Here is a 16,152-nt window from a genome sequence, read left to right as displayed (position 1 = left end):
GGAAATAATTAAATAAACACAAAACAAATGAGGTATTTTAGTGTGGGGACTTGATAAGGATTGGGTCAGAATCATGATACCATAGTCCAATAGTCTAGAATTAGAAGAAATAGCAAAGATCAAAAAAAAAAAATTTATTTATTCATTTGACAGAGAAAGAGGGAGAGAGTGAAAGAGAGAATGAATGGGTGTGCCAGGGCCTCCAGCCACTGCAAATGAACTCGAGATGTGTGTTCCCCCTTGTGCATCTGGCTAACATGGGGCCTGGGGTATCGACCTTATTCCTTTGGCTTTTCAGACAAATGTCTTAACAGCTAAGCCATCCCTCCAGCCCAGAAAGATTTTTAGTGTCTATACATCATGATTTGGGACCATGTGAAATATTTCTATGCAGATAATGTGAGAATTTATTAACTGTGTGAAATAGTGTTTTATGATTTCAATAAAAAATATGATCTTGAAGTGTTGATAAGTAGAACATAAACATTTAGTGTACCATTTGGACACCTTTATACTATAGATTAAAGTCCTAGAAATAAAATGCCTGCAGAAATGATTAGTTGTGTTTTAAGGTTTCTGTGGACATTGCCACAACAATGGAGTACCAGTTTGTAGTCTCATCAACCTTATGGGTGTATAGAATGTACTTATTTAATCACTCTAAGTATTGTTTAATATGTGACATCCCACTTTAAATAATCCTTTAAAATAAAAAAGCGATTGAAATGTAAATTTTTTTAAATTAATTTTTAGCTTAAAATACAAATTAATGAGATTTTGGCATCTTCATATATATGTACCATTGTATTTTGGGGTACTAGGGATCAAACTCAGGTCCTTGTGGTTGTGTGGTAACTGCTCTTCCTCACTGAGCCTTCTTTCCAGTCATATACTTACAGGATTGAAGTGTCCCATTCAAGCCTCTTCAGAATTTGGGGCCCATTATTCAACAAAGACTAGCACAGTGCACCATTCATTTTTTTCTCCCCCATGTTTGTATATGATTTAATCAATACATACTTGATGTGAAAACGAATTAGAGTGTCAGCCAGTTATGGTGGCTCACACCTGTAATCCCAGCACTCAGGAGGCTGAGGTAGGAGGATTGCTGGCATTTTCAAACTAGATTGGGTTACACAGAAAGTTTCAGGTCAGCCTGGGATAGAGTGATACCATGCCCACCCTAAAACCCCCTAAAAATTCCTCAGAAATATCCAACTAATATTTAAAAGATCCTTATAGTTATTATGTGTATCTTATTTTCCTACTTATGATTCATATTTTTGTCTTCCTCTGTCATGACCATACATTAAATAGGAATAGGAAAGTTTGTCCTTCACATTTGAAAAGCTTGCATTCCCAAACACAAGCTGATAAAATTTTGGAGGATAAAAAGATGGCTTTACAGTCAATGTTAAGGTCTACAGTAATTGTTTCTTTGGAGATATAATTTTCTCAGAAATAAGTATGCTTCTTCTGATATATCTAATTTATTCTTTGTGGCTAAAGAAAGCTTCTTTTTCTAGGTAGTGTTTGTTTTTGTTTTAATGTGATGGCATTTACTATAGAATACCGATAGAATTGCTATGTACACTTAAAACACTATACAATCTTACATAAGATTTATAATACCCAAAAGGAGGTATTCTTATTTCTGTATCTGAGCAGGGAAGAGAAAACAATCATGTATTATGAGGAACTGGAATTAAATATGCACATTAAATTAAATATCAGAGAATTAGGATTTACATTGTGGGTGACAATCCATCCACATTTCTGCCCATTTCTTTTTTCCATGTAAATTAAAGCTGCAAGATGTGCTGTTATATAAACTTTCCCATAGTGTATTAGAGAGACTTTCTGCATTTCAACAATTATTTTCTGAGATGATACAATTGTGCTTGTTTTGAATTGCTGGTCATGGAGAATTGATCACCTATAAAGTTCAATTGCTGTTTGCAGACCTCTGAGTGCAATAAAGTAGATAGCTTTGAAATATCTATTTAGTGCTCACAAAGCTCAGGGAGAATAACTAAACTAGGAGAACAATGAATTGCTGTGTAAATGTTTTTTGAGACAGGATCTCATGTATTCCCAGGTGGCCTTAAGCTCACTATGTAGCCAAGGATAACCTTGAACTCTCAATTCTCTCCTTCCACATTCTTAGTGCTAAGAGTCTAGATGTGCACCATCATGTCTGGTTTATATGCTTTGCTGAGGATTCAACCCAGGGCTTCATTCACACTAGGCAAACACTATCCCAAACTGAGCTACATCCCTACTCCTGCACTGTAATCGTTAATGTTGCTTTGTGTAAACATCAATATCTCATACATCCCTTTGGTCTCTGTCCAGTTTTGTCAAACCAACTTCATTCTCCCTCCACTCATTATTCGTAGGGTTGCTGTCAGGACCAAATGAGGAAAGTACGAGATGGAAGTTCCATCTTCAACATATGCTACTGGGGAGATAGGAAAGGCCACTGGTACCGCAGATACCTAATCTCAATCTTCCTGCATGGCCAACCTATAGACAGCTGGAAGTCATTCAATACTTTTCATCCTACTATTGGATAATCAGATTTACCAATGATCAGTTTGCAAGTAAGAAGGGAATAGAAGCTGGCAGGTTAGAGAGCAAGAAATAATAATGAAACCTCAAAATGATGTCTCACAAATTTGTTGCAATTATTATAATTTATATCAGGATGAGGAAACTAATGTTGTACTGTTTACATTTTTCTGACAATAGACATTTATGATCGGCAAGCCAGTCACCATTTATTGTCCAAGGAATAAAACAACATGCTAAATATTAATGTGAACATTGTGTTCTTGTTCTCATACAGTATGAATCTATTTCAACTATAAATGAATTCAAGCAAAAGAAACTCCTTTTCCATATAATTCTTCATTGTTTAAAAACATTTTTTGTACAAATGCACATAATTAAAATGTATTACTTAATATAACAATTTAAATGCAGTAAATGGACCCCTTATACCTACTTAGTACGTATGGTGGGATCTTCAGCAGTCAAACTCAGTTATCTAAGTCCAAAGCTTTGAATTTGGCATGGATGGAAAGGTTGGGCTGCATAAGTACACCTTTACTTTTTTATGTTTAATATTTGCTGCCTAATTCATAAGCCTTTTGCAATATGTCTTGTTTTATATAACCCACAATTCTGAGATATATGAAATGTAAAGTTTCTGTACATAGTAAGGGAGATTACTATTAAAAAATGCATGTAGCAAGTCCTTTTATGAGGTAAATTACATGAAATTCTTGATATTTGATAATTTTTGACATACATATGGTCAATAAAGAGTGATTGTTTTCCTTAGAAGTGCAATAACCTACCTGTTCACATACCAGCCAATGTGCAATTTTGTGGAGATTGGGGTAGGGCAAGGAACTGTCAAGTCAATATTTTGGACAGAAAGATAAATTCAAATTGTGCCCATTGGTATTCAAGTTGGCTAAGCAGTAATAGGCTAATACATTTGAGGATATTTGAATAGAACTGGAAAATTTCTTTTCTTTATAGTAAGTTTGCTGTCATAAAAACATTCTATTTGCCAAAGATTGAATGCCATGTGAGTTACCATAAGGACACATCTGCTTAAATGCATCTCCATTTCTTTTATATCATGGGGCACTGTGGGGGATTATGCTGCTATTTTAGTGTAATCTGTGCTGTGTGCCTTGGTTAATACTCAGTTAAGATTCTAGATCCCATGGGGGTAGTTGTGATGAAAGAGGATAGTTGTTTTTCTGGTGTGCAACCTGATAATAAATTAGGAGTCATCACCCAAGTCAGTGCATAAAAAACAATTTTTATCTTCTGAAATTTGGGCTGGAGTGCTCAGGTGGGTAGGGAATAGATATGCAGGCCATGTCCTCACCAGATTCAGGAAGGGGACATCTAGGAGCTTGCTTCTCATGGATGTGTAAGCAGTTCCCTTATTTATCCAGCCACTGACTTCTCTACTTTAAAGTGCATTCAAATACTGTGGGCACAAAGGTGAAGACCTGGAATAAAGGGATACCTGTTTCATTAAGTTCTAGTGTGTACTGCTAGTCTTTGATGAAGACGTATGGTTGCTAAGAGTGAAAATTTAAAAACGTTCATGTTGTCTGGGTATTCTGGGCATTGAAAAAATACACAGTTTCAACCACCACCACACAATAATGTAAGAGTCACTTCACATTTTGGAAAACATAAAGTCCAAAGGGAACTGCCTTTCCTATCCAAGTCTTAGCCTACCTGTTAGTTTGTTCTGACAGCACACAGTTGTAACAGGTGTGGCAGTTGGCCTCTGCTAAGTTTAGCTCTGCATACGGGGATTTTACACTTTGCAGCCCCTTGGAGAGAAGAGCATTGGCAAATGGCTGTGTACAAAAGTGGAAAGCACTTGGGAATTTCACCACCATGCTAGATTTAGACCAGAGTAAAGGGGCCAATCTAAATTAGTTACCAACAATAGAGAGCTACATGCCTGGTGGAGGTGGCATGAAATTCACATCTATACCGTTCTGGTCTTACCACCACTGCAGTTCCCCATGGAGCACATTGTGAAATTTGATTAGTTATTAAGTGCTAGGGACTACTGACTTTTGTGTGTGTGTGAGAAGATGAACACAGGTGTACTAGCTCTTTGGTGGCAAGAATTCGATCAGCTTTATAATTTCTAATTTGTAAATAGTACTCATCTCCTTTGGTTTCCCTTTGGAAAGTCAATTTAAACGAATTAATTTCTCCACTACTGCATAGTAGAGCTACTTATGAGAATGGAATTTTTCAAAAATATATTTCTCCTATAGATAACAAGTGAAACTCATCAGGTGTTTGTTGTTATTGTTTGTTTGTTTTTTCTTTGTTTGGCAGGGGTCAGGAAGGGAGGATCATGTTCTGAACAAGACAAATATGACATTTAAGGACATTGATCTCAGTAAGGATTTGTTGGATGGTGTTGTTCAGTCTTTTCCCCCATCATCTCTCTTTGATTCCCTTGTACTCCGATCTAAAAACAGTCGAGTAATGACTAAAAAGCTCTCTGGTCAGGTTTTCGGCGAGTAAAACTTGGGACTCAGAAAGCTGGCATTTTTGGCCAAAGCCACAATCATTCGGTAACAGAATACCAAGATAATCTTAGTTCTGCTTTAAAATACAGCAGTGTCTTCTTTGTCAAGGTTACCTTTAAATAAAGTTCATGTTTGTGTGCAGCTCTATCCTGGAGCATGATGTAGAGGGAGAAAAAGGTAGTGAAGCTGCATATATAATGTAGCCTTCCTTATTATGAGAACATTTTGACTTAATTTTACCTTGCTTTAGGGGCAGCTTATCACTCCAGATATTAGTAAGACATTTATCATTATCTGAATGTTTTAAAGTCCAGGGATAGTTACAACACAGATATAATATGCACATCTTCTAATTAGATGAGTTTATTCACCAGAAATTTCTTTCTCTAAAAGTTGTTCTTTAAATTGAAATAGACTCTTTAAGCCTTTTCTTTCATTTATGGACAACCCTGATGGGCTACTATGATCAAATCAGTGTTCTTTAGGGAAAACATCAGTGTTCTCTATCATTCACTTGTGACACGATTTAGCTTTACAGCAGCAGACCTCCGTATTATGTCCAAAATGATTCATTAGGGCCAAAGTGATGTTAAAACCTGTTATTTCCTTGAAAAGACCCTCTTAGAACACCTATAACCTTCAAAGAGAAATTCTTCTTGCTCTTCGAGCTTCCAACGATCTTGTATTTTAATAACAGCTGCATATGAATTTCTGTGGTTTGAGGTTTGTTCAAGGCCCAAGCTCCCTTTGGTTACTATGGAAACCTGCCTGCCCAACCAGCTGCTATTTCTTCTATTCCTTTAAAAGAATGAGTTTTAAGCCTCTTAGATGTCCCATAAGTGCAGTGAAGATGAAAAAAAAAATGCAATGAAAACATGAACAGCTTGTTGTTACATGGGAAGCTTCAGGTGACAAAGGAAGCCTTCCTGGACATCACCATCACCATCAGGGTTCACTGAGATCTGCCATGTCTCACCATTATCCTGGCTTTAAGGAGTGGGGATTCGACTCTGCATCTCCACGTCTGTGAACTGAGGAACACTTTCTGTGTTCTCAGTAATGGGTGAGATGACATGTTTGAGCCGAAGGAGCATTGTAAAGAGCAGGATGAGGAGAATGGCCAAGAGGCTCAGGAATAATCCCACATACATGTACAGGCTGGAATACTTGTCTGACGTGGTGTCAACCTCTGTTGCCAGGGTGGGAAAATGGGCCCGCCCAGTGAGATTTCCATGGTACTTAAAATGCACCTCCGTCATCCCTCTACTTGAGTTGCTATTTGTTTCTATTTAATTTCTATTGCCCTTGTGGCATGCCACAATCACTTAATCAATCTCTGAATATATCAGAGTGCTCTAACAATTGGAAACAGAGCAAAATCAGTAGTGTACGTGCATAGCAAGCAACTGTCTCCCAAATGGGTTTTATCAAGACTTCTTTTTTTATAAGAAAATTTCAATTTCCACACACTTAATCTTATACTGATTAAAATAAATGTGGTGAAACTGCTTCATAATACTGGATTGAGACCAAGAATATTTAGAGTACTATATCTGACTTCTATTCTTTTTCAGTAGAGAGAGAACGGGCTCCTTTTACCCACAGCTCATGTGGATGTGCAGACTAATGATGTGGATTTAATTGGGTTTTCTGCTAGGAGGCTTTTCTAAAGGTTCTTTCTCCTATATTTCTGGCTTAGCATATCCTGTGTTTTCACCCCTCTTGTCTGTCTCTTTCAATCTTCTCTAAGGAAAGAGATTTTAATGTTCCTGACCAGCTGCCCGACTTGGTTGTAAGTCTAGAGGGTGTACATTTTCTACAGCTTTGTTGACATCTCTCACTGGAGACAAGAGGGAAAGTGTTGTCAGACCTGGTAATTCTCAGATGGAGGGAAATTCAGAGATGCTGACAGCAGTAGGTTAAGGCTCAGGAAATTTGGTTGTTAAGGTTCTTCACCAGATTTGTTTTCCTGAAAATAAAAACATGAAAGTTTCAGGTATTAAAAAAAAACCAGGTAGTAATTTATTTTGAAATAGAAATAAGCTTTGCAAAATGGTTTGCTACAGGAAAACTAATATTAAAGTAACACCTTGTGTTTCCATAATCTTAAATACCTTTTCCCCTTAGACCTGAAATGGATATTAAAAAGAAAAAGATCAATTCAAATCACCAAAGAAAAGCTAACAACTAGGTTAGATTGATGCAATGTTTCCCAAGATAATTGGTCATAAGATTTACCTGAGATACTTGTTAATATACAGACCATGGGTGTCAAACCTCTAGTTTTCCATAATAATCTTCATAGTGGAAATCTGGGCACTGTTTTAGGAAATCAGACTTGACTGGTTTGGGATGAGACCCAAGCATTGCTAATTTTTAAAAGCTACCCAAGAAATTGTAAATTGTAACCCGTCTGAGAAGCACTGATGCAGCCTAATGAAGAAAACCCTTCATTGAAACAAAGACTCAGATTTTAAGATTTTGTTTTGAGTTTCCAGCTCCCAGTACCTATTGCCATCTTAAGGAATACTAGAATGTTTAGGAATGCAGGCTTCCCCGATTTTGTTCTTGTTTTCTCTCATTTGAGTTTGTGATCTGAGAATATACATTGGTTCAGAATTTGTAGACCAGAAGAAATCAAAAACCACATCTATTCTGAGCATAAAAATAATTGCGCCTTTCATTATAACGTAAGACAAATCATTGTCTTTATTGATCAAAACAAACCACCGTATAAATAGTGGAGTATCTCAGAAACATTGAGATCTTTTTAAAAAAATATTAAGTAAATATGAGTAACTAAAATGTACAATATAAATAACCATGACCTGCCACACTTCTGTAGGCAACAGCAGTAGCAGATCACTGGCAAAATAGTCTAGTTCTGTCTCTTATTAACTGTCCCAGAAAGAGTTGCCAGAAACAGCTCCAACAGTCACATCACTTTTTCTGTCACCTTAAATTTTGCCCCTATTCTTGGAGCACTTGAGTTCAGGCTTCTGTCTCCTGGTGTATATTACTATATATTTTTTGTAACCCATTCTTCTTATGTTAGTTGCTTCCCACACAGAGCCCTCTGGTTTACAGGAAACATGAAGAGAGAAGGCCTCTTTGTGCTATCTTTAGCAAAATGGTATAGGAAACATTTTTTGCTATACTATATGGTTGCATACAATCAAGGCCCAGAAATATAAGCTTTTCAACTGATTTTTTGCACACTGTGCATTGAGAATTACCTACTGGTTGTTCTGTAGATAGCTAATCAGTTTTGTTGTTTTTTCAATGTCTTACTTTAAAAAAGTACTCTGGGGGCGGGGTGGGGAGATTGTTCAGTGGTTAAAGGTGCTTGCTTGCAAAGCATGTTAGTCTGGGCTTCAATTTCCCAGACACTCATATATGAAGCTGGATGTTTTGCAGCAGCAAAAGACCATGGTGCACATGCACGCAAACGTATGTGCACACACAAAGACACACATAAGTAAATTAATATTATTGGGGTCATGGAAATTGCTCAGTGGTTGGAAGTGCTAGCTACACTACACTAGTAACTCTAATTCATATCCCCAGTACCCATGTAAAGCCATATGCAAGTCGTTCGCATGTTTTTAATCCTAATGAGAGGCATAGCTAGGAGAATCCCAAAGTTTGAGGGCCAGCAAATTTAGCCTTTGAAGTGGGAAAAGAAGAAAGACCCTGTCTCAAACAAGGTGAAAGGAGAAGACCAGCATTCAAAAATTGTGCCCTGATCTTGTTATGTGTATTGCAACATGTGTGCACCCTTATGCACACACATCATATACACATAAATTATTTTGAACAGTGCTATAGGTTGAATTGTGACACACAAAGTGATGTGTTGATAAATTTATCTCCATATGTGTGGCTCTGATCTTATTTCATAATAAAGCCTTTGCTGATGTAATCAAGTTCAGATTAGGTGATTATATTGGCCCTAATCTACTGGTGTACTTATGAGAAGAGAAAACAGATATATAGGGAGAAAAGTAAAGGAGAGACTGCAGTGATATATCCATATGCCAGAGAATGCCAAGAATGCCAGCAAGCACAAGAGCTTACAAGAGGCTAGGAAGGTCTCTTCCTTATAGCTTTCCAAGGGTGTTTTTCATAGCAGATGCACTGATTTCTAGCCTCTAGGGCTAAGAACATAAGTTTCTGTCTTATTTTTATTTTTATTTTTTTAATGTTTCTATTTATTTGCAAGCAGAGAGAAGAAAGTCAGAGAGAGCATGGGCATGCCAGGGCCTCTACCTGCTGCAAATTAACTCCAGATACATGAATCACTTTGTACATTTGGTTTTATATAGTTCCTGGGGAATCAAGCCAGGGTTATTAGGCTTTCCAGGCAAGCGCCTTAACTGCAGGGCCAACTCTGTAGCCTAAAACATTTTATTAAGAAATGATAGCTTTTGCTTTTTTTTTTTTCATGGTAGGGTCTCACACTAGCTCAGGCTGACCTGGAATTCACTATGTAGTCTCAGGGTGGCCTCGAACTCTCAGCACTCCTCCTACCTCTGCCTCCCAAGTGCTAGGATTAAAAGTGTGTGCCACCCTGCCATGCTTTTTGCTTTCTTTTTGTATGTAGTACTGGGGATTGAACCCAGAGCCATACCCATGCTAGGCAAGCACACCACCACTGAATTATGTTTGGCCCTACTTTTAAGACTGGGTCTTGCTACAAAGCCCAGACTGGCCTCAAATTACAGTAATTCTTCTGCCTCTGTCTCCCAAGTGCTAGAATTACAGGTGTGTATCACCACACTCAGCATAAATTTCTCTCTCTGTATGTGTGTATTATACATGTGTGGTGGTCAGAGGCTTAAGTTGGTTGTCTTCCTTACTTATTGAGAGTCTCTCACTCAAACCCAGATTGCACTGATTTGGCTAGTTGCTAGCTAGCTTGCCCTAGCAATCCTCCTATCTCCACCTCCCATGTACTGGGATTATAGGCAACCCACCATGACTACCTGGCATTTACATGGGTGCTGGGGACCTGAAATTAACTCTTCTTGCTTATATGGCAAACACTTCCCCATCCCCCGATATCTATACTTTTTTTTTTTTTTGAGGTAGGGTTTCACTGTGGCCCAGGCTGACCTAGAATTCACTATGTAATCTCAGGGTGGCCTCAAACTCATGGCGATCCTCCTACTTCTGCCTCCCAAGTGCTGGGACTAAAGGCATGCACCACCACGCCTGGCTTGATATCTATACTTTTGGTTTTTGGAGGTAGGGTCTTACTCTAGCCCAGGCTGACCTGGAATTCACTATGGAGTCTCAGGGTGGCCTCGAACTCACGGCGATCCTCCTACCTCTGCCTCCCGAGTGCTGGGATTAAAGGCGTGCACCACCACGCCCGGCTCATATCTGTACTTTTAACCCACCTAGTTTATGCAACTTTATTTGGCAGCTCTAAGGAATCAGAATAATATAATATATAAAGAATAATAATAAGAATAATCATTCTGATGCCATAGGGTTTTGTTTTTGGTTTTGTTTCTTTTTTTTTTTTTTCAAGGTAAGGTCTCACTCTAGCTCAGGCTGATCTGGATTTCACTATGTAGTCTCAGGGTGGCCTCAAACTCATGGTGATCCTCCTACCTCTGCCTCCTGAGTGCTGGGATTAAAGGCGTGAGCCACCATGCCTGGCTGGGGTTTTGCTTTTTGTAACATTGGGGTAACATTTCTCAGAATAATCCAAAGGCACTCTCTTTATTGAAACAATTCAATAAAAATACAGATTCCTAGGCCATTTCCCTTGCTCATTGGTCAGAATCCCTGGGGACAGTATCTTGAAGATTCTCTTTGTATCATGTTTCCCAGTTAGTTTCTAAACATATTCTTCAGGGAACATTTTCAATTCTGACTGTAATCAGTAATATTTATTCAGATTTTTGGACACACTGTGTAGGGCATGAACATCTATATTGTTCTTTTTTAGGGAATACTTTCAGCCCTGACTAATCAGTAATACTTATTCAGATTTGTTCTTTTGTTTTTTTGAGATAGGGTCTCACTCTGGTCCAGGCTGACTGGAATTAACTATGTAGTCTCAGGGTAGCCTCAAACTCAGGGTAATCCTCCTACCTCTGCCTCTCAAGTGCTGGGATTAAAGGCGTGAGCCACCATGCTCGGCCTTATTCAGATTTTTGAACACACTGTGCAGGGCATGAACATCTATATTGTTTAAAGGCCCTCTAGGTGATTTTGATATGTAGCAAAGGGTGAGAAGCATCATTCTACAAATAGAACAGAACACTTCAAATTCAGGACTCTGACAATCAAGGGAAACCTGCACAGGAGTTCCTTCATCTATGGTGCTCTGCTAGATATTAAATGTCTTTTTTTTATATAGGGTGACCATCTGAAGAGCCTTCCTTCCGAGCCCTTCTTCTTCCTGTAGTTCTTTTCCTTAAGAATGACACACACACACACACACACACACACACACACACACACACACACACTGGTATACTAGCCTAGAGGCTGGTTTGTGGCACACACCTGTTTTCTCAGCACTGGAGAGGGCACTGCATATTCTCTTGTACGTGTAACTCACTTGTAAATTATTTGTAATACTTAATATAACATAAATACTATATAAATAGTTATTACACTTATTTTTAGGTACTAATTAGAAGAAATAAAATTTGCATAAGTTCAGTAAACACAATTTTTCCAAATATTTTAGACTTGAAGTTGGTTGAATGCATAGATGTAGAACCACAGATACAGAATGCTGCCTTAACTGGGAGGAGAGCCTGAATTTCTTTTTCTTTTTAAATCCTCTTTTATGCTTCCAAATACCTTATTGTATAGATACTAAATTCCATTTTATAATATGGAATTAGTGAATAATGACTATTGTAAACTTTGTTCTTGAATTGTTATTGTTTTAGTTATACATTTGCAAAGTAAAACTATAGGAAATAGCTTAAAATTAAAATTTTAATTTTAAAAAGAACACAAATTCTATTTATTCTTGGGAACTGATTATTGTAGAAATTTTTTATAGAATTATTTTGGTATCTTGAAGGCTTTTCTGAAAAATCTCATAAATAAAACTCAATTTCTAGTCTTTATAAAAGTTATTGAAAATTGCTGGAGGATAAGGAGGAAAGTGGAAGATGAAAAAAAGAGCAAGAGGTTAGGAAAAGAAAGGGCAGGAAAGGAATAAAGGAAGAGGAAGAGAGAAGAGAAAGGAAAACATGAGAGGTGAGTAAAGAAAACAAAGAATGTGAGAAGGGGATACAAAGTGGGAGAAAATTAGTGGTTAAGAGGAAGAGAAGGAAGGGAAATGGGAAAATTCAGAGAAAGGAGGAAGAAAGTAAAGGAGAAGTTTGAAGGAAAGGGAGAGAGAATGACCTCTTCTCTGGTCAATGTCCAACACTAACCTATCTTATTTACTTTACTTCTAATGTAAATCAAAATACCCACTGGTAATGTGCATGCCACTTTGATTTTCTATTGGCATGTTTTACCATTAGCTTGGTATAAAACAAGCAAACAAAGATCTTTCTAAAAACACATTTTCATATGAAGATTGACATACCAAGTTCTTAGTAATTTCTGACATTAGCATAGTATATATAATGTCAGAGGAGCAAAATGATACATATTCCCAGATCAAGACTTTTTATCCTTATGATGAGGAAGAAATGTGGCTCTTTCTTCTTTTATCAACACTAAGAGGGATTATTTATGTGCAACTTATTTCTAATGCTCACAACATTCTATATAACCCTTCAAAATCAAACTGACATTTATTGAGTAAAACTTTATTTTTTATTTATTTATTTATAATTTATATTAGCATTTTCCATGATTATAAAAAAATATCCCATGGTAATTCCCTCCCTCTCCCCCACACTTTCCCCTTTGAAATTCCATTCTCCATCATATTACCTCCCAATCACAATCATTGTACTTACATATATACAATATCAACCTATTAAGTACCCTCCTCTCTTCCTTTCTCTTCCCTTTATGTCTCCTTTTGAGTAAAACTTTATTGATGACTAATCAAGTTTTAGACACTGAACTGGGTGCTGGCGATATAAAAACCCATGTACTTACATACCTGTTTTGATCCTTGAAGCACTAAGAAGCTACTTTTCCTTTTGATTGACAAATTTCTGAAAAAAAAAAAACCCAGCTCCTGGATCATTTTACAGTTTGCTATATGACAGCTGTGTACATGATTCCAGAGCTGAAATGCTATCACACAAACACCTAAGGAAAAAGCAGGTACTGACCGGCGGTCGTCTCTACTTTCAAGAATTAACACTGTTTGCATGTGTCTGCCTAAGAGGGACAGGAAACTGAGGGAGGTCACACTGTGAGGGTGTGGAGTTCCATATCAGCCTATGGAAAAGCAATTTCAGCAGCAAGTACTCCTTCAGTGGCTTGTACAAGTTGCAGTTGCTGTATCATGTGCGGCAGATGGTGCCTGTTTGCAGCACCTGCTGCTAAATAAAATAATGCCTCTCACTTCAGTGCCCATGGCAGCATTATATTTCCAAATCTTTCTTACCTTGTCTGCCTCACAGGATGAATGGTGATGGCCATTTAAATTATCCTTCTTGAAGCTTGCGAGGACAGGTAACTTACTCTGGAGCATCACTGGAGTACCTGGAAAACAGAATGAAAGGCTCGTTTTGCCAAACACACAATGTATGCTTTCTCTTTCATCTTCCTGCAGAGTCAGCCCTTTCCAGAGAAACAGAAAAGCACCTTCCACTGGATACTTAAAATACCAGCTACTACTTACCATTTCAGATGCTTGTTTATTACAAGCTGTGAAGAGCAAAGTGAAGTATCTATATGGATGCACAAGTGCCATCTGGAACACTTGAATGGAAGCAGCTTCAATTAGTTAAAGTTCCCCTTCTTTCTTTGCAGGCAGTAGTTAGAGTATGCAGGAAAGGTGGCGATCTGAATCAGCTCTGCTCTGTCGCTGTGGTGAGGCGCCCCAGAGAGAGGGAGGAGAAAAGAGAGCAAAGTTTGTACAAGCCTTCCACTTTAACCCCTTAAAGCCTTTTTTCATTGAATCCTAGGATTAGCTACAGGGTCCTCTCTTTAGAAAAGCTGCTTTATGTGTCATTTAAGACTATCAGATCTCTTGCTCAATTCAAGAGATTTTTTTTTCCCTTTGTAGGTTTCACATTGATAAATGCTTACATCAAAAACAAACATGCCAGGATGTGGTGGTATTTAAATAAGTGCATCTTTACAGGCAAGTGCCTTTACTGCTGTGCCATTACCCCAGCCCCTAAGTGCATCTTTACAAAAAAATTCATTCATGCATATATTTCTAGGTTTGAGAAGCTTCTTTAAACATCAGTTTAGTAAATTTCGTTTGAATATTTTGTGGAAATGTAACAGCATCCAGAGTTTCTGGTTAAGGGTAGTACAACCTTTTCATTCATTCACTCATTCTTTTTCTCTCTTTTTTTTTTTCTAAGTAGGGTCTTACTCTAGCCCAAGTTGACCTGGAATTCACTATGTAGCCTCAGGCTGGCCTTGAACTCACAGTGTTCTCTTGCCTCTGCCTCCCGAGTACTGGGATTAATGGCGTTCACCATCCCACCTAGCCAGAACATCTTTGAAGAAAGTGTATGTGTTCAACTACAAATGATTCATCCACCTGATGCTTTAGTACTCCCACTATAATATTATAATACTCTACATACTAAGACAAAGGAGATTATCATTTCCTGAGGACCAGCCGTTCATAAAACATTCACTACAAATAACTTCATTTCATGAGCCAAGGGTGATGGTGCATACCTGTAATACCAGTACTTGAGAGTTGAAGGCAGGAGGATCAGGAGTTCAAAGGCCAGCCTTGGCTACATGGTGTGTTCAATACCAGCCTCAAACATGAGACCCTGTTTCAAAGTGAACAAAACAAAATAAAATGGATGAACTTCATTTTCTTCTTTTAAGTCTTCTGATTGGGGCATTATAGCCCTTCTTTTCCATTGGGGAACTAAAGGCTCTCACAAAGAGAAAGTCTGTAGTGAAGTCTAGTGAGAATGAATCCAGAATTAAAAACAAGACAGAATGATCCCAAGGTCTCTACACTTTTCTCTATATAGTAGTGATTCATTCTCTCTCCCCCCCCCCCCGTGTGCTGTGTATGAATACAGTAGTGTGTGTGTGAGGGCATACATATGGAAGTCAAAGAAAAACTTTCCATTTCCTTTGAGACAAGGTCTCATATTGTTCATCACAATTTCTTTTTTAAAGGTTGCTTATTCTTTTTTTTTAAATTAATTTTTTATTAGTTTTCTATTCAGCAAATACAGGCAGTTTGGTACCATTATTAGGCTCATCCATGACCTACCCCCTCCCTTATCACTACTTCTTTTCCAGGCTAACTGGACCCCAAGATTCTGATAGATTCTTCTATTTCTACCTCCCTCCTTGCCTATAGGCATGTTGGAATTACAGATGCTTGTTATAGTATCTGGCTTTTTATGTGGGTGCTGGGCTTTCAAACTTAGGTACTCATGCTTGGTTGGCAAGTGCTGAGCCATCTTCCAGTCCTGTGGCAATGATTCCTAACCTTTGTTTGTCTTGGATTTCTTTGAGAATTTAAGGAAAGCTACAGAACTTCCCCTTCCTCAAAAGTAATCATGCAATTTCTGTGCTTCACGTTCTCCAGGTTAAGAACAACTGGATTTCCTTATGCCACTTCTCCAATGTTATACCATCTTTAGTGCATTATTTATCGAACAATACCCTGCATCAATAACCTTTATTATGTAAGAGCAGTAACTATATTAATAGTAGTGTCTTGCCAGTCTTTGGTGGGCATATGTGTATGTGTGTATGCATAGGTGCACATGTGTGCACATGAATAATGAAGGCTAGAGGACAATTTCAGGTGTCATTCCTCAAGAACTATCCACCTTTTTAAAAAATTTTTTTGCGAGGTAGGGTCTCACTCTGGCTCAGGCTGACCTGGAATTAACTATGTAGTCTCAGGGTGGCCTTGAATTCATCGTGATCGTCCTACCTCTGCCTGCCAAGTGCTGGGATT

At 38.0% G+C, this 16,152-nt stretch overlaps 1 protein-coding gene across 2 annotated transcripts; it reads right to left on the bottom strand.

Annotated features, from left to right (window-relative positions):
• Window positions 1-5,867: 5,867 nt before the first annotated feature.
• Window positions 5,868-14,016, bottom strand: Sertm2 (serine rich and transmembrane domain containing 2). Of its 2 annotated transcripts, none has more exons than XM_045140714.1 (3): window positions 13,876-14,016; window positions 13,639-13,736; window positions 5,868-7,056 (listed from the first exon to the last, which is right to left on the bottom strand). In XM_045140714.1, exon 3 carries the CDS (start codon window positions 6,344-6,346, stop codon window positions 6,077-6,079), a length of 270 nt encoding a protein of 89 aa, XP_044996649.1. In that variant the 5' UTR covers window positions 6,347-7,056; window positions 13,639-13,736; window positions 13,876-14,016; the 3' UTR covers window positions 5,868-6,076. The 2 variants fall into 2 exon arrangements, with proteins under 2 accessions (XP_044996649.1, XP_044996650.1); XM_045140715.1 differs by lacking the exon at window positions 13,876-14,016 and adding an exon at window positions 13,186-13,240 and having other exon boundaries at window positions 13,639-13,653.
• Window positions 14,017-16,152: the final 2,136 nt, after the last annotated feature.

The sequence above is a fragment of the Jaculus jaculus genome, chromosome X, assembly GCF_020740685.1.
Source record: "Jaculus jaculus isolate mJacJac1 chromosome X, mJacJac1.mat.Y.cur, whole genome shotgun sequence".
NCBI classification, from domain to species: domain Eukaryota; kingdom Metazoa; phylum Chordata; class Mammalia; order Rodentia; family Dipodidae; genus Jaculus; species Jaculus jaculus.
This window is presented reverse-complemented; position numbering and strand designations above follow the sequence as displayed.

Bases quoted from the DNA above. Each gene is read 5' to 3' on its own strand.
- Sertm2 (XM_045140714.1), bottom strand. From the start codon at position 6,346: ATGACGGAGGTGCATTTTAAGTACCATGGAAATCTCACTGGGCGGGCC.